General features: G+C 46.4%; 1 protein-coding gene and 1 pseudogene across 1 annotated transcript; one reads left to right on the top strand and one right to left on the bottom strand.

Annotated features, from left to right (window-relative positions):
- Nucleotides 1-20,437, top strand: part of LOC123993851 — a 34,955-nt pseudogene extending 14,518 nt beyond the window's left edge.
- A 783-nt stretch (nucleotides 20,438-21,220) lies between these two features.
- Nucleotides 21,221-26,511, bottom strand: LOC123992509 (extracellular calcium-sensing receptor-like). Its single transcript, XM_046293708.1, has 9 exons — nucleotides 26,262-26,511; nucleotides 25,553-25,847; nucleotides 25,290-25,376; nucleotides 24,769-25,035; nucleotides 24,138-24,344; nucleotides 23,716-23,988; nucleotides 23,349-23,576; nucleotides 22,981-23,104; nucleotides 21,221-22,888 (listed from the first exon to the last, which is right to left on the bottom strand). Exons 1-9 carry the CDS (start codon nucleotides 26,501-26,503, stop codon nucleotides 21,975-21,977), a joined length of 2,637 nt encoding a protein of 878 aa, XP_046149664.1. The 5' UTR covers nucleotides 26,504-26,511; the 3' UTR covers nucleotides 21,221-21,974.
- Nucleotides 26,512-27,975: the final 1,464 nt, after the last annotated feature.

Raw genomic sequence — 27,975 nt, 5'->3', positions numbered from 1 at the left:
GTGCCATCTGGTGGCCAACATCTAAATGACACCTAGACTCCTATCTGAAAGTATGGCCTTTCTCTTGCATTTCAAAGATGCATGTTTTTCATTGTAATCTATTTTACCAGATCTAATGTGTTATATTCTCTGACATGAATTTCACATTTCCACAAACTTAAAAGTGTTTCCTTACAAATAGTAACACAAATATTAATATGCATATTTAAGAAGTGTGGTTTGGCATGTCATTTTTTGGATAGTGTGTGTGTATGTGTCAGTGTGTGCATGTGTGAGTGTGTGTGTTTGTGTGTGTGTGTGTGTGTGTGTGTGTTGTTGGCCTGCCTCCATATCCCTTTAGTGTGTCAATGAAAGGTGTTTGATCTGGTCTGTATTATGTATTTCCCAGTGATGCTTTTCCCTGTGGGATGTAAACTGTGATGCCGTGGGGTGCAAACTGTGATGCCATTCTCTGTGGGTTGTAAACTGTGATACTGTGGGGTTTAAACTGTGATGCTGTGGGGTGCAAAACCATGATTCTGTGGGGTGTAAACGGTGACACTGTGGAGAGTGTAATCTGTCACTTTGATGGACACTCCCATTTACTTCCCATGCTGTTGTCACTGTGCGTTTGTTTCTGTGCATGTGTTTCCATCCTCTTTCACCATTCTACTCTAAGCCTCTTCCCCCATTCTCCTCTCTGCCTCTTTGCCCATTCTACTCTAAGCCTCTTCCCCCATTCTACTCTCTGCATTTTTCCCCATTCTACACTCTGCATCTTTCCCCATTCTACTCTATGCCTCTTTCCCCATTATACTCTATGCCTCTTTCCCCATTCTACTCTATGCCTCTTTCCCCATTCAACTCTATGCCTCTTTCCACCAAAGTAGCTAATTGGACATAAATAACTGACATTTTCGAACAAATCAAGCATTTATTGTGGACCTGGGATTCCTAGGACTGCATTCTGATGAAGTTCACCAAAGGTAAGCAAACATTTATCATGTATTTTCTGGTTTCTGTTGACTCCAACATGGAGGCTAATTTGGCTACTGTTCTGAGCTCCGTCTCAGATTATTGCATGGGTTGCTTTTTCCGTCAACTTTAAAAAAGATCTGACACAGCGGTTGCATTAAGGAGAGGTATGTTTATAATTCCATGTGTATAACTTGTATTATCATCTACATTTATGATGAGTATTTCTGTTGAAACGATGTGACTATGCAAAATCACCTGATGTTTTTGGAACTAGTGAATCTAATATGCCAATGTAAACTCACTTTTTTGATATAAATATGAACTTTATCAAACAAAACATGCATGTATTGTGTAACATGAAGTCCTATGAGTGTCATCTGATGAAGATAATTCAAGGTTAGTGATTAATTTTATCTCTATTTCTGCTTTTTGTGAATGCTATATTTCGCTGGAAAATGGCTTTGCTTATTAAGGTTTGGTGGAGACCTAACATAATTGTTTGTAATGCTTTTGCTAAAAAGCATATTTGAAATAGGACACTTTGGTGGGATTAACAATTCATTAAAAAATTCTATAAGACACATGTATGTTTTAGGAATTGTAATTATAAGATTTCTGTGGTTTAAATTTGGCGCCCTCTATTTTCACTGGTAGTTGTCATATCGATCCCATTAGCGGGATTGGAGCCATAACAAGTTTTAACTCAAAAAGCGTTGAGGCCTTGATGCCATCTTGTTTCTGGGATAAAAGCCCATTTGGCCAAACCTGTGCTCAGCGAGTTTCGTCTAAAAACTAAAACAAACGAAAACTAAATGTCCGAGAGACTTTATTGGATGACTCCCGGAAGATCCGGAACTGGGGTACAACCTGAGTCCATCGGCCTATTTTAATAACACTTGCGGACGTCTTGTAATGGACCTTAGATTTGCAAAATGGAGATCCTCATCAACCATACGGGTAATGCCATCGGTGTCCCTTATGTATAGGACATTTACAAGTCTGCTGTTTATGCTAATGCACAGGATTGACCCAACGTTGCTGTTGACGCATATCCCAAGGTCGTTATCCTCTCTGGGTTAGGGGGCAGTATTTTGACATCCGGATGAAAAGTGTGCCAAAAGTAAACTGCCTGTTACTCAGGACCAGAAGCAAGGATATGCATTTAATTGGTCGATTTAGATAGAAAAAACTCTAAAGTTTCCAAAAATGTTAAAACAATGTCTGTGAGTATAACAAACCGATTTGGCAGGCGAATACCTGACAAAAACCCATCCAGGAAGTGGGATTTTTTTTTATGTCTGTAGAGTTCCATTGACTCCCTATACCGTCTCCAATGACTTAGGATTCAGATTGCACTTCCTATGGCTTCCACTAGATGTCAACAGTCTTCAGAAATGGTTTCAGGCTTGTATTCTGAAAAAAAGGGAATAAGACCACTCTGAGTAAGTGGACCCTGGGAAGTCACAAAGAAGCTTGCTGCGCACTACCGAGAGCACGCCATTCTTATTTTTCTTTTCTATTGACGAAGCTATTGTCCGGTTGCAATATTATCGGTTATTGTGACAAAAAAAAACCTGAGGATTGATTATAAACTTCGTTTGACATGTTTCTACAAAGTTTACTGATACTTTTAGGATTTTTCATCTGCCTGTTGTGACTGCCTTTGCGCAAATGGATTACTGGATATAAAGAAGGACTTTATCGAACAAAACAAACAGGCTCTGGAGCAAAGAACCGCCCTTGCTGTCTCTGCCTGGCCGGTTCCCCTCTTTCCACTGGGATTCTCTGCCTCTAACCCTATTACAGGGGCTGAGTCACTGGTTTACTGGGGCTCTCTCATGCCGTCCCTGCAGGGGGTGCGTCACCTGAGTGGGTTGATTCACTGTTGTGGTCATCCTGTCTGGGTTGGCGCCCACCCCCCCCTTGGGTTGTGTCGTGGCGGAGATCTTTGTGGGCTATACTCAGCCTTGTCTCAGGATGGTAAGTTGGTGGTTGAAGATATCCCTCTAGTGGTGTGGGGGCTGTGCTTTGGCAAAGTGGGTGGGGTTATATCCTTCCTGTTTGGCCCTGTCCGGGGGTGTCCTCGGATGGGGCCACAGTGTCTCCTGTCCCCTCCTGTCTCAGTCTCCAGTATTTATGCTGCAGTAGTTTGTTTCGGGGGGCTTAGGGTCAGTTTGTTATATCTGGAGTACTTCTCCTGTCCTATTCAGTGTCCTGTGTGAATCTAAGTGTGCGTTCTCTAATTCTCTCCTTCTTTCTTTCTCTCTCTCGGAGGACCTGAGCCCTAGGACCATGCCCCAGGACTACCTGACATGATGACTCCTTGCTGTCCCCAGTCCACCTGGCCATGCTGCTGCTCCAGTTTCAACTGACTTGAGCCCTAGGACCATGCCCCAGGACTACCTGACATGATGACTCTTTGCTGTCCCCAGTCCACCTGGCCATGCTGCTGCTCCAGTTTCAACTGTTCTGCCTTACTATTATTCGACCATGTTGGTCATTTATGAACATTTGAACATCTTGGCCATGTTCTGTTATAATCTCCACCCGGCACAGCCAGAAGAGGACTGGCCACCCCACATATGCTCTCTCTAATTCTCTCTTTCTTTCTCTCTCTCGGAGGACCTGAGCCCTAGGACCGTGCCCCAGGACAACCTGACATGATGACTCCTTGCTGTCCCCGGTCCACCTGACTGTGCTGCTGCTCCAGTTTCAACTGTTCTGCCTTGTTATTATTCGACCATGCTGGTCATTTATGAACATTTGAACATCTTAGCCATGTTCTGTTATAATCTCCACCCGGCACAGCCAGAAGAGGACTGGCCACCCCACATAGCCTGGTTCCTCTCTAGGTTTCTTCCTAGGTTTTGGCCTTTCTAGGGAGTTTTCCCTAGCCACCGTGCTTCTACACCTGCATTGCTTTCTGTTTGGGGTTTTAGGCTGGGTTTCTGTACAGCACTTTGAGATATCAGCTGATGTACGAAGGGCTATATAAATAAATTCGATTTTGATTTGATATTGTGTAACTGGTAGTCTTGTGAGTGCAACCATATGAAGATCATCAAAGGTAAGTGATTATTTTTTTTAGCTATTTCTGACTTTTGTTATTCCTCTACTTGGCTGGTAACTGTTTGTAATGTTTTGTGCGCTGGGCGCTGTCCTCAGATAATAACATGGCATGCTTTCGCCGTAAAGCCTTTTTGAAATCTGCACAACGGTTGGATTAACAAGAAGTTAATCTTTATGCCGATGCACAACACTTGTATGTTTTATGTATTTTTATTATGAGTATTTCTGTTTTTGAATTTGGCACTCTGCAGTTTTACCGGATGTTGGAAAGGTGAAATGGTAACATCCCACATACCCTAGAGAGGTTATTGGAGTCAAATTTGTCTCCACTTTTCTGGATTGGGGTGATCAGTCCTTGGTTCCAAATACTGGGTAATTTTCCCGAGCAGAGGATGAGGTTAAAGAGTTTAAGTATAGCCAATTGGAATTTGTCGTTTGTATATTTGATCATTTCATTTAGGATACCATTAACCCCGCAGGCCTTTTTTGGGTTGTTATTGATTGTATTTTGTCCTGTAGTTCATTTAATGTAATTGGAGAATCCAGTTGGTTCTGGTAGTCTTTAATAGCTGAATCTAAGATTTGTATTTGAGTCAAAAGTTTGGACACACCTACTCATTCAAGGGTTTTTGTTTCTTTTAGCTATTTTACTATATTGTGGAATAATAGTGAAGACATCAAAACTACATTATAATTTATCTTTATTTAACTAGGCATGTCAGTTAAGAACAAATTATTATTTTCAATGACGGCCTAGGAACAGTGGGTTAACTGCCTGTTCAGGGGCAGAACGACAGAACGACAGTACCTTGTCAGCTCGGGATTTGAACTTGCAACCTTCCGGTTACTAGTCAAACGCTCTAACCACTAGGCTACCCTGCCACCCAAAATATGTTTTATATTTGAGATTCTTCAAACTAGTCACTCTTTGCATTTATGACAGCTTTTCACACTCCCCCAAATTAGCATACCCCCTTCGTCTCTTCCACGTTTCACACTTGGTAGTTTGGTGGATGGGACTACCAGCTCTCTGTAACCTAGAGGGCAACCAGTGGTTCGGTCTCCTTTAAACCATGTTTCTTGTAGGATGACAATGTCTGGTTCCTTCTCTTTGACCCGACCTTGTATATGTTAAGGATACCGCCCCACTTTGTGCAATTTCCGCCTGAAGACATACCCTATTCTAACAGCCTGTAGCTCAGACCCAGAAGCAAGGATATGCATATTCTTGTTACCATTTGATTAAAAACACTCTGAAGTTTGTGTAAATGTGAATTGAATGTAGGAGAATATAACACAATAGATCTGGTAGAAGAAAATACAAGGAAATAAACAGGCATTTTTCAGTTATTTTATTGTTGTAGCATCTTTAAAATCAACTAGAACATCAACATATTCAGTTATGATACTCTGGATACTTTTACATGAGAGAATAACCAGGCAACAGTATTTCCCCAAAGTTTCAGACAGATGCCTCTAGGAATGAGTGAGGTACATGCCATTGGGTATGTAGTCACCCAGGTGTCCCTCACAAGTTTCCCAAATGTACCCAAGTGGCCGAATTGGTACATGGGTACATTGCTGAAAATAACTATATACAAAATTAAAAAAAAATATTCACAGATACCCAGAAACATATATTTTGGAAAATTGAAGAAAAAAATGAACATTTCCAAAATGTTTCGGTTAGGCTATAGAAATGGATTATATGAACAAAACAACCCTTTATTGTTTCATGGTGACCTTTACTGTTGCCAAAAGAAGAAGATATTCAAAGGTAATTGATTAATTTTAGTGCAATTTTTGACTTTTGTGAAAAATGTACTTTGCTGTAACTTACCCAATGTGTTGTCTACTGATCAATAAGCGGATTGGCTGGATTTAAAAAAAATCTGACATGGTGACTGGATTAGCAAGAGGTTTAGCTTTCATTTGGTGTGCTGCATTTCTGATTTAATTGAAGTTAAATATTTTTGATAATTACATATTAGGCAATTTATGTAGAAACGTTCCCAACTGGGAACGGGTTTCCCCCAACAGGATATTCCAGGATGAGACAGTATAAGCTTTGTGTTCCATAGTGCTGTTTTTGTGGTTAAGGTCCGAACCATCACAGTAGGTGTGAGCAAAGAATGTTGAGCATCAGATACATACTTCTTAGGTTGCAGGATGGGGCTTGGACTGGTGTAATAGTGGGGGTTGGGTTTGTCTGGTCTGTCTGGGCATATGTCTGCTGTCATGTTGAGGTCCTTGCCTCAGGGGCAGGGGGCATGGGGTGGGTAGAAGGGGCATAGGTATGATATAGGGGGTCCTATATAGGGTGTGGCCAGGGTTTGCTTGGGGTGGTCTTAGCTGGTTGGGGTGTGGCTGGTGATGCTGTGGTCTGGGTGTAGGTCCTCATGGTGTGGGTTCTCTCACTGAAGGTCCTTCAAGAGGGGGTCTTGCAGGTCTGGTAGGCTGTCTCGCTGGTCTGGGCGGGGTGTCCGTTTCTCTGTTGCTCCTGTATGAGGTGCAGGGACTACGGTTTAGGGTTATGTCCTTCAGGGTTCTGGCAAAAGTTGGGATTGCTGCCTTGTAGAGATGTACCTGGTCGTAAAGGCTGTTCAAGTCCAGGGTGGAGTGGTGGGCAATTAGTCATAAATGTAACCCCTTCCTACTAACAGGGGTCCGGCTGGGCTACCGTATCCTGGACAGCTGTAGTCATCACCCCTGGAGCCTGTGAGGGGCACTGTACCTGGTGTCAGGGGGGAACATCAGATGTGAAACTACAGAGATTTATAACCTCAAATGTAATTTTAACCACTAACATCAACCTCATCTTTATCCAGAATTAAAATGTATTGACATGTATTTGCCAAAGAGCCAATAATATTGTGGAGATCCTACACTAAATTAATAACAAATACTGTAGTTCATGTACTTGGTATCATGTAGTTCTGATTAAACATCCATGTTATGGGTATTCTGTCCTGTCCAGCACGGCCATCTAGTGACTGCCCTGTTCCTCTGGTCATTGGTGATGCATCGTCCACTCAGACCATCTGTAGCGGGGTGTGTAATTGGCGGCAGAGAAGTCAGGCGCAGGAGAGCAGAACTGGGTAATAACCGGAGATTTATTAAGCAAATCTAATGGAATTGAAACCAGATTTGTGGAAAAACAAGACAAAAAAGTGGAAAATTAAAAGTGGATCAACGATGGTTAGAAGACCGGTGATGCCGAACGCCGTGTGCCGCCCGAACAAGGAGAAGGCCCGACCTCAGACTCCTGGAGCGGGCCAAACACCACCGGCCTGAGTAGAGACACATGGAATGAGGGGTTAATACGGTGATCTGGGGGAAGCTGTAACCTGTAACTCACCTCGTTCAGTCTCCTCAGGACTTTAAATGGCTCCACAAACCGTGGTCCCAGCTTCCGGCAGGGCAGGCAGAGGAGCAGGTTTCGTGTCGAGAGCCAGACCCAGACCCGGTGTGAACACCGGGGCCTCACTGTGGTGACGGTCTGCGCTGGCTTTCTGGCGCAGCACGGCCTGCTGGAGGTGAACATGACCTGCATCCCATGTCTTCTCCGCACGCCTGAACCAGTCGTCCACCGCAGGAACCTCGGTCTGACTCTGATGCCAAGGCACCAGAACCGGCTGGTACCCCAATACGCACTGGAAGGTGGAGAGGTTAGTGGAGGAGTGGCAGAGCGAGTTATGAGCCACCGCGCCCACTGACCCGGCTGATCCTGGCAATACGACCGCAGATACCTGCCCACATTCTGGTTCACTCTCTCCACCTGCCCATTACTCTCAAGATTTACCCTAGAGGAAAGGCTGATCGAGACCCCCAGAAGTTCCATGAATGCCTTCCAGACCCTGGAAGTGAACTGGGGACCTCGATCAGACAATATATCTTCAGACACCCTGTAGTGCCGAAAGACATGCTTAAACAAGGCCTCCGCAGTCTGTAGGGCTGTAGGGAGACCGGGCAGAGGGAAGAGACGGCACATACTCACATATTATTATTATTATTATTATATATTATTATTATTATTATAGAACCGATCCACAACAACCAGGATCGTGGTCTTTCCCTGTGAGGGGGGAGATCCACCGACAGGTGCGACCAAGGCCTCTGTGGAAAGGGTAAGGGGTGTAGCTTCCCTCTGGGCAGGTGCACGTAATGGCCAGGAGTATGGGAGTGGGATCCATAGGCCACTCCTCTGTATCATACAGCTGGGACAGTGAGTCTGCCTTCACGTTCTGGGAACCTGGTCTGTTGGAAAGGGAACAAACAAAATGGGTGAAAAACATGACCCACCTTGCCTGACGAGGGTTCAATCTCCTCGCTGCCTGGATATACTCCGGATTGCAGTGGTACGTCCAGATGAAAAAAGTGTGTTTAGCCCCCTCAATGTCTCCACTCCTTCAGAAGGCACAGGGGCGGAGCTTCGGTGGTGTACCCGAGCGCTGAGAGAGCACAGCTCCTATCCCAGCCTTGGACGCGTCCACCTCCACTATGAATGCCAAAGAGGGATCCGTAAGGGCCAGCATGGGAGCCGAGGTAAACAGAGCCCTCAGGTAACTAAAATCTCTGTCCGCCTCAGCCGACCACTGCACATGTACCGGACCCCCCTTCAGCAGTGAGGTAATGGGAGCCGCAACTTGACCAAAACCCTGGATAAACCACCGGTAGTAATTGGCAAACCTAGGAACCGCTGCACTTCTTTTACCGTAGTGGGAGTCGGCCAATTACAAACGGCTGAAATGCGGTCACTCTCCATCTCCACCCCCGAGGTGGAAATGTGGTACCCTAGGAAGGAGACGGACTGCTGGAAGAACAGGCATTTCTCAGCCTTGACGTACAGGTCATGATCCAACAGTCAACCAAACACCCTGCGCACCAGGAACACATGCTCAGCACGTGTAGCGGAGTATAGAATGTCATCAATATACACCACTACACCCTGCCCGTGCAGGTCCATGAAAATCTCATCTACAAAGGCTTGGAAGACTGATGGAGCATTCATCAACCTGTACAGCATGACGAGGTACTCATAATGCCCTGAGGTCGTACTGAACGCCGTCTTCCACTCGTCTCCCTCCCTGATACGCACCAGGTTGTAAGCACTCCTGATATCTACTTTGGTGAAGAAACGCACCCCGTGCATTGACTCAATCGCTGTAGCGATGAGCGGTAGCGGTTAACTTCTTGCGTCGAGCCATCCCAGATCCGGTATCGTGACTACAGCCTCAAGCTCATTGCCATAACGCAATGTTAACTATTCATGAAAATCGCAAATGAAATTAAATTAATCTATTTGCTCTCAAGCTTAGCCTTTTGTTAACAACACTGTCATCTCAGATTTTCAAAATATGCTTTTGAACCATAGCTAAACAAGCATTTGTGTAACAGTATTGATAGCCTAGCATAGGATTATGCCTCTCTTTCAGCATGCAACATTTTCACAAAAAACAGAAAAGGATTCAAATAAAATCATTTACCTTTGAAGAACTTCAGATGTTTTTAATGAGGAGACTCTCAGTTAGATCGCAAATGTTCAGTTTTTACAAAAAATATTATTTGTGTCGACTAATTGCTCCGTTTTGTTCATCACGTTTGGGTAAGGAATAAAAATAAAAATAAATATTAAGTCATTAAAACGCGAACTTTTTTCCAAACTAACTCCATAATATCGACAGAAACATGGCAAACCGATGTTTAGAATCAATCCTCAAGGTGTTTTTCACATATCTATCTACCCTGACCCTAATGGTTGACTGTCTAAAGCTTGAACGGGGAAGGGCACAGCCACGGGAACAATGGGGATCCCTAAACTAAGGGCGAACGATCTGTCTATAAAATTCCCAGCCGCGCCTGAATCGACGAGTGTTTAATGCTGGGATTGCGGGGAAAACTCTGGTAAAGTAACGAACAAAAACATGGAGCAACTGAGGGCTCTGGGTGAGAATGGTGCCGGCTCACCTGGGATGACGCCAGAGTGCCCTGCCTACTGCCTCGATTACCAGAGGAACCAACCCGGCACCGACCGGCAGTGTGACCTCTGCAGCCACAGATGGTTCACAAGACGGAACCTTCTCCTGTCTCCCTACGCACAGCACCTCCCAGCTCCCTGGGCACAGAAGCGGTGGTGCTGGGGGATGGAACCGACAGAACTGGACGTCTGCGGGTAGCCAGCAGGTTATCCAGCCGAATGGACAGGTCCACCAGCTGGTTGAAGGTGAGGGTGGTGTCCCTGCAGGTCAACTCCCAGTGGACGTCCTCGTGCAAACTGCAGCGATAGTGGTCGACCAGGGCCCTATCGTTCCATCCCGCGCCGGGGGCCAGGGTTTGAAAATCCATGGCGAACTCCTGGGCGCTCCTCGTCCCCTGCCTCAGATGGAAGAGACGTTACCCGCCGCTCTACTCTCCTAGAAATGGTCCAGCTCCGCATCTCCTGCCCCCCACATGGCGTTGGCCCAATACAAGGCTTTCCCAGAGAGGCACAAGTTTAGGGCGGACACCTTCGTCTCGCCCTTCCCCCGGACACCTTCGTCTCACCCTTCCCCCTTCGTCTCACCCTTCGCCCTTCCATCTTCTCCGGCCTGAAGGAGCCAGGTGGATGGTTGCCAGGTAGAGGTCTAGCTGCAACAGGAAACCCTGGCAGCGTGCAGCCGTCCCATCATACTCCCTGTGAAGGGTGAGACGAATCCCACTGGGACCGGGTGAAGGGGGAGCAAGTAGTGGAGACCCCGGTTGTGCTGGTGGAGGTGCTGGAGGAACTCCCTCTCTCTCCCAGGGGTCCATGGTTTGGACAACGCGGTCCATGGCGCCGCCAAAATGGTGGAGCATCGCCGCATGCCCCCGGATGCGATCCTCCACCCCTTTTCCAGGGGCACCTGCTGACTCATATGTTGAGGTGTGGGATTTTGTAGCGGGGTGAGTAATTTGCGGCAGAGAAGTCAGGTGCAGGAGAGCAGAACTGGGTAATAACCTGAGATTTATTAAGCAAAACCAACTGCATCCAGAACAACAAAGATTACTGGGCACAAAATAACCCGCTGTGCGCTCCCGGGGAACGTGCACAAGCACAATAAACAATCCCACACAAAGACATGGGGGGAACAGAGGGTTAAATCCACAACAAGTAAATGAGGGAATTGAAACCAGGTGTGTGGAAAAACAAGACAAAACAAATGGAAAATGAAAAGTGGATCGACGTTGTCATGTTTTGTCATTTATTATCATGTCTTGTCCCTGTGCTTCCCATTCTATTCGTTTCCCTCTGCTGGTCTTATTAGGTTCTTTCCCTCTTTCTATCCCTCTCTCTCCCCCTCCCTCTCTCACTCTCTCGCTCTCTCTTCTCTCTATCGTTCCGTTCCTGCTCCCAGCTGTTCCTATTCCCCTAATCATCATTTAGTCTTCCCACACCTGTTCCCGATCCTTTTCCCTGATTAGAGTCCCTATTTCACTCCTTGTTTCCCGTACCTGCCCTGTCGGATCCTCATGTATAATTCACCGTGCTGTGTCTATGTTTTGCCCTGTCGTGTCGTGTTTTCCTCAGATGCTGCGTGGTGAGCAGGTGTCTGAGTCTGCTAGGTTCAAGTGCCTTCCCGAGGCAACCTGCAGTTCTCGATCAAGTCTCCAGTCTGTTCTTGTCTTTACGTGTAGTATTATGCTTTTTGTTTTGTAAAGTTTATTCTGGATTAAATACTCTGTTTTCGCCAAGTCGCTTTTGGGTCCTCATTCACCAGCATGACAGAAGGATCCGACCGAGGAATGGACCCAGCGACTACAGACGCTCGTAACACTGCCGTCGAGATCCAAGGAGCCATGCTCGGCAGACACGAGCAGGAATTGTCTGCTGCTCGCCATGCCGTGGAGAACCTGGCCGCTCAGGTTTCCGACCTCTCTGGACAGTTCCAGAGTCTTCGTCTCGTGCCACCTGTTACTTCCTGGCCTGCCGAGCCTCCAGAACCTAGGGTTAATAACCCACCTTGCTACTCCGGGCAGCCCACTGAGTGCCGCTCCTTTCTCACCCAGTGTGAGATTGTGTTCTCTCTCCAACCCAACACATACTCTAGAGAGAGAGCTCGGGTTGCTTACGTCATTTCACTCCTTACTGGCCGGGCCCGAGAGTGGGGCACAGCTATCTGGGAGGCAAGGGCTGATTGTTCTAACAATTACCAGAACTTTAAAGAGGAGATGATTCGGGTTTTTGACCGTTCAGTTTTTGGTGGGGAGGCTTCTAGGGTCCTGGCTTCCCTATGCCAAGGTGATCGATCCATAACGGATTACTCTATAGAGTTTCGTACTCTTGCTGCCTCTAGTGACTGGAACGAGCCGGCGCTGCTCGCTCGTTTTCTGGAGGGACTCCACACAGTGGTCAAAGATGAGATTCTCTCTCGGGAGGTTCCTTCCTGTGTGGACTCTTTGATTGCTCTCGCCATCCGCATAGAACGACGGGTAGATCTTCGTCACCAGGCTCGTGGAAGAGAGCTCGCATCAACGGTGTTTCCCTGCTCCGCATCGCAACCATCTCCCTCCTCTGGCTCTGAGACTGAGCCCATGCAGCTGGGAGGGATTCGCATCTCGACTAAGGAGAGGGAACGGAGGATCACCAACCGCCTGTGCCTCTATTGCGGATTTGATGGACATTTTGTTAATTCATGTCCAGTAAGAGGCCAGAGCCCATCAGTAAGCGGAGGGCTACTGGTGAGCGCTACTACTCAGGTCTCTTCATCTAGATCTTGTACTACTATGTCGGTCCATCTACGCTGGACCGGTTCGGGTGCTACATGCAGTGCCTTGATTGACTCTGGGGCTGAGGGTTGTTTCATGGACGAAGCATGGGTTCGGAAACATAACATTCCTTTCAGACAGTTAGACAAGCCTACGCCCATGTTTGCCTTAGATGGTAGTCATCTTCCCAGTATCAAATTTGAGACACTACCTTTAACTCTCACAGTATCTGGTAACCACAGTGAGACTATTTCTTTTTGATTTTTCATTCACCTTTCACACCTGTTGTTTTGGGTCATCCCTGGCTAGTATGTCATAATCCTTCTATTAATTGGTCTTGTAATTCTATCCTATCCTGGAACGTATCTTGTCATGTGAAGTGCTTAATGTCTGCCATCCCTCCCATTTCTTCTGTCCCCACTTCTCAGGAGGAACCTGGCGATTTGACAGGAGTGCCGGAGGAATATCATGATCTGCGCACGGTCTTCAGTCGGTCCCGAGCCAACTCCCTTCCTCCTCACCGGTCGTATGATTGTAGTATTGATCTCCTTCCGGGGACCACTCCTCCTCGGGGTAGACTATACTCTCTGTCGGCTCCCGAACGTAAGGCTCTCGAGGATTATTTATCTGTGTCTCTTGACGCCGGTACCATAGTGCCTTCTTCCTCTCCGGCCGGGGCGGGGTTCTTTTTGTTAAGAAGAAGGACGGTACTCTGCGCCCCTGCGTGGATTATCGAGGGCTGAATGACATAACGGTTAAGAATCGTTATCCGCTTCCCCTTATGTCATCAGCCTTCGAGATTCTGCAGGGAGCCAGGTGCTTTACTAAGTTGGACCTTCGTAACGCTTACCATCTCGTGCGCATCAGAGAGGGGGACGAGTGGAAAACGGCGTTTAACACTCCGTTAGGGCATTTTGAGTACCGGGTTCTGCCGTTTGGTCTCGCCAATGCGCCAGCTGTTTTTCAGGCATTAGTTAATGATGTTCTGAGAGACATGCTGAACATCTTTGTTTTTGTCTATCTTGACGATATCCTGATTTTTTCACCGTCACTCGAGATTCATGTTCAGCACGTTCGACGTGTTCTACAGCGCCTTTTAGAGAATTGTCTCTACGTAAAGGCTGAGAAGTGTTCTTTTCATGTCTCCTCCGTTACTTTTCTCGGTTCCGTTATTTCCGCTGAAGGCATTCAGATGGATTCCGCTAAGGTCCAAGCTGTCAGTGATTGCCCCGTTCCAAGGTCACGTGTCGAGTTGCAGCGCTTTTTAGGTTTCGCTAATTTCTATCGGCGTTTCATTCGTAATTTCGGTCAAGTTGCTGCCCCTCTCACAGCTCTTACTTCTGTCAAGACGTGTTTTAAGTGGTCCGGTTCCGCCCAGGGAGCTTTTGATCTTCTAAAAGAACGTTTTACGTCCGCTCCTATCCTCGTTACTCCTGACGTCACTAGACAATTCATTGTCGAGGTTGACGCTTCAGAGGTAGGCGTGGGAGCCATTCTATCCCAGCGCTTCCAGTCTGACGATAAGGTTCATCCTTGCGCTTATTTTTCTCATCGCCTGTCGCCATCTGAGCGCAACTATGATGTGGGTAACCGTGAACTGCTCGCCATCCGCTTAGCCCTAGGCGAATGGCGACAGTGGTTGGAGGGGGCGACCGTTCCTTTTGTCGTTTGGACAGACCATAAGAACCTTGAGTACATCCGTTCTGCCAAACGACTTAATGCCCGTCAAGCTCGTTGGGCGTTGTTTTTCGCTCGTTTCGAGTTTGTGATTTCTTACCGTCCGGGTAGCAAGAACACCAAGCCTGATGCCTTATCCCGTCTGTTTAGTTCTTCTGTGGCTTCTACTGATCCCGAGGGGATTCTTCCTTATGGGCGTGTTGTCGGGTTGACAGTCTGGGGAATTGAAAGACAGGTTAAGCAAGCACTCACGCACACTGCGTCGCCGCGCGCTTGTCCTAGTAACCTCCTTTTCGTTCCTGTTTCCACTCGTCTGGCTGTTCTTCAGTGGGCTCACTCTGCCAAGTTAGCTGGTCATCCCGGTGTTCGAGGCACTCTTGCGTCTATTCGCCAGCGATTTTGGTGGCCGACTCAGGAGCGTGACACGCGCCGTTTCGTGGCTGCTTGTTCGGACTGCGCGCAGACTAAGTCGGGTAACTCTCCTCCTGCCGGTCGTCTCAGACCGCTCCCCATTCCTTCTCGACCATGGTCTCACATCGCCCTAGACTTCATTACCGGTCTGCCTTTGTCTGCGGGGAAGACTGTGATTCTTACGGTTGTCGATAGGTTCTCTAAGGCGGCACATTTCATTCCCCTCGCTAAACTTCCTTCCGCTAAGGAGACGGCACAAATCATTATCGAGAATGTGTTCAGAATTCATGGCCTCCCGTTAGACGCCGTTTCAGACAGAGGCCCGCAATTCACGTCACAATTTTGGAGGGAGTTCTGTCGTTTGATTGGTGCGTCCGTCAGTCTCTCTTCCGGGTTTCATCCCCAGTCTAACGGTCAAGCAGAGAGGGCCAATCAGACGATTGGTCGCATACTACGCAGCCTTTCTTTCAGAAACCCTGCGTCTTGGGCAGAACAGCTCCCCTGGGCAGAATACGCTCACAACTCGCTTCCTTCGTCTGCTACCGGGTTATCTCCGTTTCAGAGTAGTCTGGGTTACCAGCCTCCTCTATTCTCTTCCCAGCTTGCCGAGTCCAGCGTTCCCTCCGCTCAAGCGTTTGTCCAACGTTGTGAGCGCACCTGGAGGAGGGTGAGGTCTGCACTTTGCCGCTACAGGGCACAGACTGTGAGAGCCGCCAATAAACGCAGGATTAAGAGTCCTAGGTATTGTTGCGGCCAGAGAGTGTGGCTTTCCACTCGCAACCTTCCTCTTACGACAGCTTCTCGTAAGTTGACTCCGCGGTTCATTGGTCCGTTCCGTGTCTCCCAGGTCGTCAATCCTGTCGCTGTGCGACTGCTTCTTCCGCGACATCTTCGTCGCGTCCATCCTGTCTTCCATGTCTCCTGTGTTAAGCCCTTTCTTCGCACCCCCGTTCGTCTTCCCTCCCCCTCCCGTCCTTGTCGAGAGCGCACCTATTTACAAGGTACATAAGATCATGGACATGCGTTCTCGGGGACGGGGTCACCAATACTTAGTGGATTGGGAGGGTTACGGTCCTGAGGAGAGGAGTTGGGTTCCGTCTCGGGACGTGCTGGACCGTTCGCTCATTGATGATTTCCTCCGTTGCCGCCAGGATTCCTCCTCGAGTGCGCCAGGAGGCGCTCGGTGAGTGGGGGGTACTGTCATGTTTTGTCATTTATTATCATGTCTTGTCCCTGTGCTTCCCATTCTATTCGTTTCCCTCTGCTGGTCTTATTAGGTTCTTTCCCTCTTTCTATCCCTCTCTCTCCCCCTCCCTCTCTCACTCTCTCGCTCTCTCTTCTCTCTATCGTTCCGTTCCTGCTCCCAGCTGTTCCTATTCCCCTAATCATCATTTAGTCTTCCCACACCTGTTCCCGATCCTTTTCCCTGATTAGAGTCCCTATTTCACTCCTTGTTTCCCGTACCTGCCCTGTCGGATCCTCATGTATAATTCACCGTGCTGTGTCTATGTTTTGCCCTGTCGTGTCGTGTTTTCCTCAGATGCTGCGTGGTGAGCAGGTGTCTGAGTCTGCTAGGTTCAAGTGCCTTCCCGAGGCAACCTGCAGTTCTCGATCAAGTCTCCAGTCTGTTCTTGTCTTTACGTGTAGTATTATGCTTTTTGTTTTGTAAAGTTTATTCTGGATTAAATACTCTGTTTTCGCCAAGTCGCTTTTGGGTCCTCATTCACCAGCATGACAGACGTTGGCTAGAAGACCGGCGACGCCGACCGCCGTGTGCCGCCCGAACAAAGAGAGGACCCGAATTCAGTGGAAGTCGTGACCCCATCATTCTGGCCAGGACCCTGGGGCCAGCCACTCTGTGCCTGTGGTAAGTCTCTCTCCACACAACCTGGAAGTGCAATGGCTAGAACAATTGCTATAAAACTTTAATTGATCATATTTCAGATAGTCTAGTATTTACTGAGACAATTTTTGAGGTTATTTAGTACTTCATAAGAAACATATTGATATCATTGTGTCCTTAGTCTCTCTCTCAACAACCAGGTTATATACTGAGTGGACAAAACTTTAGGAACAGCTGCTCTTCCCATGACATAGACTGACCAAGTGAATCCAAGTGAAAGCTAAGATCTGTTCTTGATGGCACTTCAATCAGTGTAGATGAAGGGGATGAGACTGGTTAGAAGGATAAAAAAACAATCCTTGAGAAAATAGAGACATGGATTGTGTATATTGGCCATTCAGAGGGTGAATGTGCAAGACAAAAGATTGTGAACGTGGTATGGTAGTAGGTGCCAGGCACACCGGTTTGTGTCAAGAACTGCAGTGCTGCTGGGGTTTTCACGCTCAACAGTTACCCATGTGTATCAAGAATGATCCACCACCCAAAGGACATCCAGCCAACTTGAACAACTGTGGGAATCATTGGAGTCAACATGGACCAGCATCCCTGTGGAACGCTTTCGACACCTTGTAGAGTCCATGCCCCAACGAACTGAGTTTGTTTTGAGGGCAAAAGGGGGTCCAATTTAAAGTGTTCCTAATATTTTGTACACTCATGGACCTGTGTTGGGGCTATCGCTGTGGACAATGACTACGATCGTCTGGCCATAAAAGTATTTTTTTGTTTTACTTCGAATTTTAACTTTGACTTTAGAAATTCTTGCTCAGTTTACAAAAAAATAAATGCAGAATTGAATTTACAGTCGTGTCTAAATTTTTGAGAATGACAGAAATATTAATTTTCACGAAGTCTGCTGCCCACCTTCGAATTCTCCACCCCTCTTGTCGTCCCGGAGATGTCCTGTTGAAGGAACTCTGGGAAACTGAGTTTGGGTGTAGCACTGGAGCAGCACATGCCCTTGCACTTCTCTGCTCCCCTCTCCCCTTCCTCCAACCCCCTCTGTGTTACTACCACACACCCCTCCTCCCACCTCCAGTTCCCCTCGTCCACGCCTGGCCTCCTGCAGTGGGGCAGAGACTCTGGAGGGGATACAGAGCCCCTTCACAGACACCTCCCAGCTGAGAATAACTTATAACATGTACCTGGCTGTGTATGCTGCATTGAATTCGTCATGCCAATGTAATCCTTTTTGTTATTTAATATCAATAAATATTCATGTCCACTTAACAGTCACTATGGGGATATGTTTTGAGTTATTACATCATATTAACAGTGTAATGGTCATGTTTGTGTCTCCTCTCCTCCAAGCTGTTGCAGCACCTGAACCAGGTTAACTTCACCACTCCACTTGGGGAGCCGTTCTTCTTCCGGGGCGCGGACGTCCCTGCTGTGTACGACCTTGTGAACTGGCAGGCCACGCCCCAGGGGTTGCTCAAACTAGTCACAATTGGCCTTGTAGACGGGTCCAATCTTCTCATCAACCATTTTTAAAACATGAAGTGAATGGTTTTGTTCAAATGAAATGAATTACATGGCATGTACAGGTGCCTGTGTCAGTGTGCATTGACAGCTGTCCCCCAGGCACCCGTGTAGCCAGGAGGAAGGGGGAGCCTGTCTGCTGCTTCGACTGCATCTCCTGTGCTGAGGGAGAGGTCAGCAACACCACAGGCACAGGGACGGAGATTTGTCTTCCAACAAGACAATGATCCAAATCATAAAGCAAAATCTACAATGGAATGGTTCAAAAATAAACACATCCAGGTGTTAGAATGGCCAAGTCAAAGTCCAGACCTGAATCCAATCGAGAATCTGTGGAAAGAACTGAAAACTGCTGTTCACAAATGCTCTCCACCCAACCTCACTGAGCTCGAGCTGTTTTGCAAGGAGGAATGGGAAACAATTTCAGTCTCTCGATGAGCAAAACTGATAGAGACATACCGCAAGCGACTTACAGCTGTAATCGCAGCAAAAGGGGGCTGAATAATTTTGCACGCCCAATTTTTCAGATTTTGATTTGTTAAAAAAGTTTGAAATATCCAATAAATGTCGGTCCACTTCGTGATTGTGTCACACTTGTTGTTGATTCTTCACAGAAAAATACAGTTTTATATCTTTATGTTTGAAGCCTGAAATGTGGCAAAAGGTAGCAAAGTTCAAGGGGGCCGAATACTTTCGCAAGGCACTGTATATCAACCGGGACTTTAGCTTTGTCAATAAGAGAGAGAGACAAAATGGCTGCTCCAAACTGTTGCGCAAGCAAAATTCTGGTGACACCCAGCTATACACTGACGCGATGTGATCTTTCTCGCTAATTTTTACAAATAAAAGCCTGAAACTATGTCTAAAGAGTTCACAACATGGGGAAGCCATAGGAAAAAAAGGAATCTGGATGATATCCCTTTAAATGGAGGGAAGGCATTCAATGGAACATGGATCTTTCCAAATAGAGTCCACTTCCTGGTTGAATGTTCCTCAGGTTTTGTTCTGTTATCAGTTAATAATAATAATAATAATATATGCCATTTAGCAGAGGCTTTTATCCAAAGCGACTTACAGTCATGTGTGCATACATTCTACGTATGGGTGGTCCCGGGGATCGAACCCACTACCCTGGCGTTGCAAGCGCCATGCTCTACCAACTGAGCTACAGAGTTCTACAGAGTTCTATTATCAGTTCTGTTATACTCACAGACAATATTCTGACCGTTTGGGAAACTTTATAGAGTCTTTTCTATCCTAATCTGAATTATATGCATATTCTAGATTCTGGGCCTGAAAAATAGGCAGTTAAATTTGGGTACGTTTTTCATCCAAAAATCAAAATACTGCCCCCTACACTCAGCAGGTTAAGACTTATTAGACTGAATGAGTAATGATGCTTTTCAATCATTATAGTAATGAGTTAAATCTCGCAGGCTCTATGCAATGTGACCGCTGTCCTCTGGAGTTCTGGTCCAACAGCCATCGGACCGCCTGCGTCCTTCGTCAGCTCGAGTTCCTCTCCTTCAACGACGTCATGGGCGTCACCCTGACCACTGTTGCCGTGTGCGGCGCTGTGGCAACAGTGGCTGTGTTTATGTTCTTTGTGTACCACCGCCACACCCCTCTGGTAAGAGCTTTAATAAAGTGTTAATTGGGATCATATTGAGTAATCTTATACGGTACCATGTATGTGTAACCCTTCCAGGTGCGGGCCAACAACTCAGAGCTGAGCTTCCTGTTTCTAACTAATCAATAACTTATAAGATAAGTAAATTGTGTTTGTAAACACATGTGATCATTTGTGCAGTGTGGCTGTCCGTGAGCCCTCCCCTGCTTTACCTTGACCTAGGCGTCAAGGGGTCAAAAGTCATCCTCGAGTGTGAGGTTGGCTCTGCGGTCAGTTTCTCTCTGGTGCTGGGCTACATCAGCCTGCTGGCCTCCCTCTGTCTCCTCTTAGCCTTCCTGGCCAAGAAACTCCAAGACAACTTCAACGAGGACAAGCATATCAACTTCAGCATGCTGATCTTCTGTGGTGTGTGGATTTCATTTGTCCCTGACTACGTCAGCTCTCCTGGTAGATACTTAGATGCTGTGACGATATTCGACATCTTAGCTTCCAGCTTTGGGTTACTGCTCTGCAACTTCACTCTGAAGTGTTACATCATCTTCCTGAGACCAGAGAGAAACACCAAGAAACACATGATGTCCAAATAGGAACCACCAAGAAACACATGATGTCCAATTAGAAACCACCAAGAAACACGATGTCCAATTAGAAACCACCAAGAAACACATGATGTCCAATTAGAAACCAGCAAGGAACACATGATGTCCAAATAAAAACCACCAAGAAACACATGATGTCCAATTAGAAACCACAAAGAAACACATGATGTCCAAATATTGTCATCTTTGTGTTTAGTTAATCACACCATCTCACTATAGTTCTGTATGGATAAACTTAACAAAGAATGACATGATACACTGTATAATACTTACCAGCAAGTTACATATTTAACAGACAATACCTAAAGTTGATGGACACAAATGAACAGGACTTTCCTACCCTGCTGGTTGCGTATGTTTCTAATGATTCAACAGTGAGTCAGAAGTGACGCACGGTTGAGTCATCAGTGATTCAATAGTGAGTCAACAGTGAGTCTACAGTGAATCAACAGTGAGTCAACAGAACAGAACTTCTTCCTCTGAATCACAACATGACTTTTCTTTTACCATCATCAATAGACTTTAATGACATCCAGTTCTCCCCTGAAAGTCAGTTCTGAAAACCAATCAATTCAATTAGATATAGATATGGTTAATGAGCATGTTGTTCATTCCTTTCACATTTTATAAGGTGTGTAATTCTCTTTCCCCATATGACAGTTTCCTGATATTTTAATAAAGTATCTTTGTAAATTTCAACGGTTCAATAAAACACATTCTGCAACTCCTTTCAAGTCAAACTGTTTTATTAAATGAAAATGTGCATTAATGAATAATTCATTCATTGGTGAATAAGTGTGGCAGCATAATCCTTTAGAAGGAACAATTGAAGTTAAGCTGTTCCACGCGATGTGATGATACGATCGAAAGCCTTTCGATACAGAAACCCACTCATCGGGGATTACCTATCCCCTAGAACTTTAAAGCGACACACAGAGACAAATAAAATAAATCAAAATCCTTCTTAACTGCCCAGGGAAATAAATAATTTATTATGTGATTAATATTTACTCACAGAAGGTTCAATTATAATTAATAACATGCTACTACACATAACTAGGGTACTAACAGAATGATAAAAACTATTTGATTTGATTTGATTTATTGCCATCAAACTACAAACAGAAGTGGATACTAAAAGGAGCTACTTCAAACTATTTGAGACCATCAAACTATGTTACTTTTCATGTCTCCTTTCCTTTCTTTGCATGAAAGAGTGTGAAGCAAATCGCCAGCAGGCATAGTACCTCCACCTAGTGTTCATATTTCAGATCAGCGCAGAGGACGTGAAGAAGACGAGGAGAGGAATCCACTGTAAACTGCTGTTATGCTATTGAGCCTATGGGAGAATCTCAAATAAATTTCTGTGATTCCTCGTGTCCTCTCTCCTCGGTCTCCAATTCAAAACCCAATGAATGAGAAGGTTAGATGTCCCGCTCCACCTAATCTTCACATCCAATTGGTTTTGAGAAGAAGGTGAGGAGAGAGGACATGAGAAATCAAGGAAATTAAATTGAAATTCTCCCTATGTCTTGGTTGTGGCCCGGCCCATCAGAGCCTTCTTGGTGTTCCTCTCTGGCCTCAGCAGGATGATGTAACACTTTGGGCCGAACAGAGCCACCAGAAGGCCAAAGCTGGAAGCTAAGATGGCGAATATCTCCACAGCGTCTGCGTACATCCCAGGAGAGCTGATGTAGGCAGGGACGAATGAAATCCACACAGCACAGAAGATGAGCATGCTGAAGGTGATGAACTTGGCCTCGTTGAAGTTGTCTGGAAGATTCCTGGCCAGGAAAGCCAAGAGGAAGCTAAGGAATGCCAGGAGGCCGATATAGCCTAACAACGCTCCGAACCCTGCTACCGACCCCACCACACACTCATATACAATCTTATCATTATGGTAGCGCGTGTTTTTGTGTGGAGTTGGAGAGGCTGAAACCAGCCAGGCTGTGCAGATAGCAGCCTGGAATGAGGTGAGAATCAGGACTGTTCCTCTCTGCTGCCCAGCACCAAACCACTTCAGGCTGGCATTGCCCCCGGGCTTAGAGGTCCTAAACACAGCCAGCACCACCATTGTCTTCACCAGTATACAAGAGACACAGAGAACAAAGCTGATACCAAATGCTGCATGCCTCAGCTGACACGTCCAGAGCCGGGGCCGGCCAATGAACAGCAGCGAGCACAGGAAGCAGAGTTTGAGTGACAGCAGAAGCAGGAAGCTGAGCTCAGAGTTGTTGGCCTTGACAACAGGCGTGTTCCGGTAGCGGGTGAAGATTCCGAGGACCAATGCACAGATGAGGGCTCCTAACAACGAGGCGGTCATCAAGGAGAGTCCCAGGGATTCCTGGTAGGAGAGGAACTCAACCCCCTTAGGGATGCAGAGGTCACGATCCGGGCTGGACCAGAAGTCCTCTGGACATCTCAAGCACTCGGCAGAGTCTAACAGAAAGACAGACAAAGCAAATGTGGGCAACCTTTTCATCAGCCCCAAACCACCCTCAAAATCTTTAAATGGTATTAATTTCACTGACCTGTGATGTTGCTGACCTCTCCCTCAGCACAGGAGATGCAGTTGAAGCAGCAGACAGGCTCCCCCTTCTTCCTGGCTACACGGGTGCCTGGGGGACAGCTCTCACTGCACACTGATCGTGGAGGCTATAAGGACGAAGGTGAGGGGGAATTTAAGTTGTATTTAACTAGTCAAGTCAGTTAAAGAACAAATTCTTATTTACAAGACATCCTAGGAGGGAGAACATCAGACTTTTATACGCCCATATTTATACTCCCATATTTACACACCCATATTTAATGCTTCTTTGCCCTCCACTGCTAATGAGTTTACACGGTTTCTGTTGCAGTAGTGAAATATGCTCTGTAGCTATATAACTTTACAAATAACCTTTCTTGACTCAAAATTCCAGAAAATTCTGTCCTCGTCCAGTGTGAGCTCTTGTCCTGTGGGGGCTGATTCGTCAATCACACCCACAGTCTCCACCTCTATGCTCCCGTCCTGGAGCCACACCCAGTTCAGGATGTCATAGATGGCCAAGGCGTCCCCGTTGTCATCGAAAGAAACGCGATCGCCAAACCCTGTGGTGAAGTTAACCCTCTGCAGGTAATGGACCAGCTGGTCAGAGGAGGGGGAAGGAGGGAACAGAGGGAAGAGAGGAATGAGGAGGAGATTATGTAGACAAAAGACAGTATGAAGTAAGGGAACCTTGACTTAGAAAAAAGTGTTTGTGTGCTTGAGTATGAATATATCCCACCTGCCAGTGCTCCAGTCTCTGTAGACTGGCACAGCTGTGCCCACTGAAAGGTCCTCTCCCTGGCACACACTGCAGCAGGTCATGCAGGGCATGGGCCAGGGCGTACACTGCCTTATACACGTTATACTCCGGCCTGAGCTCAGATAAATCCCCACAGTTGGTCTCCACATCCCTCAGGTCCTCCTGACCTGTACATACATCACCCCCAGCCTCCACCCAACCTGCTGTGGGCTCCAACCTGCACCCAAACACAGCCTCCCAGAACTGTCTCACCTTATCAGAACAGAGAAGGGAATGTTTTAGAGGAACACTAGTTTTTATCTTCTGTAATGTAGTATTTGTAGGCAAAGTAGCCCTTTAAATGTTTTAAACATAATGTATGAAGTAATTAAATGGTTGGAGTTAAAAGACAACTACTTCACCATGTTGTTTCCAGGGTTATTGTCAGGATGGTCGTCGGGGCGGATGCTAAGCAGGAAGTCCCTGAGGCCGGGAATCTCTCCACGACGGATGGCGATACCCAGCGTACCCCCCAGGTAGGGCATGAGACGGGGGGTGTGAAACACAGAGGAAGTGCTCCAGGCTTCACTGGCAATCCACTGGAGACCCTTCACATTCTGCACCACCACCTTGTAAAACGGGTTTTATACTTTATAATCTTGGTATCAAGAACAACACAATGGTAATACACTGTAACACTTTTATACACTGTTGTTTGTGAGAGTAACATCCTACAGCTGTTATGGCTGTAATAATGTCTGTAGAATGCATTTGATGATAAAACCTACTTAATAATACCGTGACGTGTGGTTGTCCCCCCCTAGATATCTTAATAAGATGGACGCACTAACTGTCCAGGGACACCGATATGTAAAATATATGCACACATCACTGACTGTAAGTGTCTTTGGATAAAAGCATCTGCTAAATGGTATTACTAATATTATTATTATGAAGTGAAAATCTCTCTGGATTAGAGCCTCTGATACTAAAATGTGAATGTATTGTAAGAGTTATTTTAGATCAACTGTCAAGATAAAATAATCTCTGAACCTCATCCACCAGAGGGAGCAGGTAGGCCTCATTGGAGAACACCACCACCACACGAGCAGAGGAGCTCTTGATCTCTCCCACGATCCTCTGCAGCTCAGTGGGGCGGTTGTCTTTGGGCAGGACCTGGGAATAGGCCACACAGCCCCCTGACTCGGCCAGGCTTGAGTGGAAGGACCGGGCAGCATGAACTCCGTAGTCATCATCACTGAACACCAGTCCCACCCAGGTCCAACCCAACCGACGTAGGATCTGGATCATGGCTCGCACCTGAGATCACATCAACAGAGATTAGACATTACTGGTGTTATTACAGAGACTGGAGAGTATAGAGAGATCAACATAAACTACATACATTATTTTTGTCACCTTTTATTTAACCTTATCTATTCTTTTTAAAAATTATTATTTACCCTTATATTTAACAGTAATGCCATTACACAGTATAAAGTGTATAGTGAGTATACATGGGAGCTGACGGTTCACGGTGTAATTATGTCATTGTAGTCTTCTTAGAGACAGACCTGGAAGGCGTCACTGGGGATGGTTCTGAAGAAGGATGGGTATTTTCCCCGGTTGCTCAGACAGGAACATGTGGAGTAGTGACTCACCTGATGGAGAGAAATATAAAATGATTAATTATATTTTCTTCAATTAATTAATGAAATAGAAAGCTTTCATGCCTAGACACATTTAAGACCTCGTGTTTCTCACTCAAAGTGTGCTTTTAGAATACAAGAAGGACATTTCCAATAGTGTTGTCATCTTTCTATTCTTTCTGATTTACCATGGGAACCCGGAACAGCCCTAGGACACTGGAGATGGCGATGGAGTGTGTGGACCCTGGGTCTCCCACAATCCCTAGCACCGGGGGTGACCCAGAACAAGTCTCATACAATAGGAACTCTTCCTCTGTCCCACTGGCCAATGACATGGCAGCACGGAGCGCTACTCCCAGCTTCAGGCAGTTGTCGTAGAGCTGGTATCCGAGCTTGATGTTGGGCAGAAGGTCAGGGTTTCTGTTGATTTCCTCTACTGCAAACGCCATAGTCTGGGCCTGCTGGAAACCACAACTGGTAAAACTGAAAAGGAACATTCAATCAATTTGTAAATGTTTTAAATCGCTCTAGATGTGTTGAACCCTGTGCACCTCTTAAGTGGTGTGTGTGAGAGAGTTGTCATAAGGGGTTGAGAGGAAAAAACAAGTTACTTTTGTCAAGGATAGATAATAAAATAGCTTTATCTTAAAGGTAAATTTGCTTAGAAAACAGGAATAATGATAGAAAACAATGGAATACACACAATTTATTCACATATATTTTGAAACCGCAATGTACTATTCACCAATGTAACAAGAACCCAGTAGGTCTCCGGCACCAGGGTTGGTTAACACTGATCATAGTGAGGCTTCTTATAGTAGGGATGTCTATCTGTCTTTTTTAAGAGAGGTGCAGACACACATCCAGTCCAGTCCAGTCCAGTAGATGAATACTCACCCCTCACAGTAGAGCTGCTGGGGTTCTGATGTGAAAGATAGCTCAGGGAACACAGTGAAGTAGTGGACCTCAAACAAACCTCCCAGAATCACATCACCCTTCTGGTACATCCCATTCAGACTGAAATGCTCCCGCAGACGACAGGACGAGGAAGTGGAGTAGTTCAATTGAAGGCTCAGAGATGAGGAGTTCAGTATCATGACTATAGATAAGTAAAGGTTAATATATTGCCTGACTCTCATAGCTGTACTCATAGCTGTACTCTCCCCCTCTCTCTCTTGCTTACTCTCTCTCCCTCTCTTTTATAGTGTCATTGGAGGTTGACACTATATGGCGTTTAGTGGAGTTGCAGGGGTAGGGGAGGCAGGGGGAGGGTTGTTAGGGGAGGGGAGTCGGGGGGGTCAGAGTTGCAGGTAGGAGTTGAGACGTGGGAGTGTCAGAGAAAGACGATATGTGAACTGTTGCCACACGAAAAGTGCAACCAGGGAAGAACAAATACCATTCTACATACAACACATAGTCATGTTTATTTATTTTCCCTTTTGAGCTTTAAGTATTGACACATCGTTACAACACTGTATAGAGACATAATATGACATTTGAAATGTCTCTGTTCCTTTGAAACTTTTGTGAGTTTAATGTCAGATTTTTTATTTAACTTTTGTTTATTATATATTTAACTTGCTTTGGCAATGTGGTCATATGATCCCAATGCCAATAAAACCTTTTGAATTTAATTGAAAGAACTATTACACAACTCCAAGTTATTCTACCATGTGTCCTGTAGGTGAGTTGTTTTTCTCCCTCTCCCCCTCTCAATCTCCCCCTCTCTACCTCTCTCTCTGCCTCTAACTTCCTCTCCCTCTCCCTCTCCCTTCCTCTCTCCCCCTCTCAATCTCCCCCTCTCTACCTCTCTCTCTGCCTCTAACTTCCTCTCCCTCTCCCTCTCCCTTCCTCTCTCTCCCTCTCAATCTCCCCCTCTCTACCTCTCTCTCTGCCTCTATCTTCCTCTCCCTCTCCCTTCCTCTCTCCCCCACTCAATCTCCCCCTCTCTACCTCTCTCTCTGCCTCTAACTTCCTCTCCCTCTCCCTCTCCCTTCCTCTCTCCCCCTCTCAATCTCCCCCTCTCTACCTCTCTCTCTGCCTCTAACTTCCTCTCCCTCTCCCTCTCCCTTCCTCTCTCCCCCTCTCAATCTCCCCCTCTCTACCTCTCTCTCTGCCTCTAACTTCCTCTCCCTCTCCCTCTCCCTTCCTCTCTCCCCTCTCTTCTTCCTCCCCCTCTCCCCCTCTCCCCCTCTCCCCCCTCCCCTCTCCCCCTCTCCCCCCTCCCTCCCTCCCTCCCTCCCTCCCTCCCTCCCTCCCCCTCCCTCCCTCCCTCCCTCCCTCCCTCCCTCCCTCCCTCCCTCCCTCCCTCCCTCCCTCCCTCCCTCCTTCACAGATGTTCCAGTTTATTGCTTGGTGTCTGTTAAAAGGGTTCATTAGCTCCAGGTTAATAATGAGGTTGTGATGAATCAAGAGACACACACACACACAAATCCAAATCAAATCTAATTTCATTGGTTGCGTACACATATTTTGCTAAATGTTATTGTAGATGTAATGAAATGCTTATGTTCCAACAGTGCAGTAATAGAAAACAATACACGCAACATCAACAACATGGAAATAAGACATATACAAATATTAGAACATGCAATGTCAAAAATATTGTACA

This window comes from Oncorhynchus gorbuscha, linkage group LG13, assembly GCF_021184085.1.
Source record: "Oncorhynchus gorbuscha isolate QuinsamMale2020 ecotype Even-year linkage group LG13, OgorEven_v1.0, whole genome shotgun sequence".
NCBI classification, from domain to species: domain Eukaryota; kingdom Metazoa; phylum Chordata; class Actinopteri; order Salmoniformes; family Salmonidae; genus Oncorhynchus; species Oncorhynchus gorbuscha.
Note: the sequence above shows the minus strand (reverse complement) of the source record. Positions and strands in the feature narration are given on the sequence as shown.

Excerpts from the sequence above, each read along its gene's own strand:
- LOC123992509 (XM_046293708.1), bottom strand. The coding sequence starts at position 26,503 with ATGAGAGTCAGGCAATATATTAACCTTTACTTATCTATAGTCATGATA. Across the intron at positions 23,577-23,715 it reads AGAGACTGGAGCACTGGCAG|CTGGTCCATTACCTGCAGAG; the intron begins GTGGGATATATT and ends TCCTCTGACCAG. Across the intron at positions 22,889-22,980 it reads AGAGGTCAGCAACATCACAG|ACTCTGCCGAGTGCTTGAGA; the intron begins GTCAGTGAAATT and ends TCTTTCTGTTAG.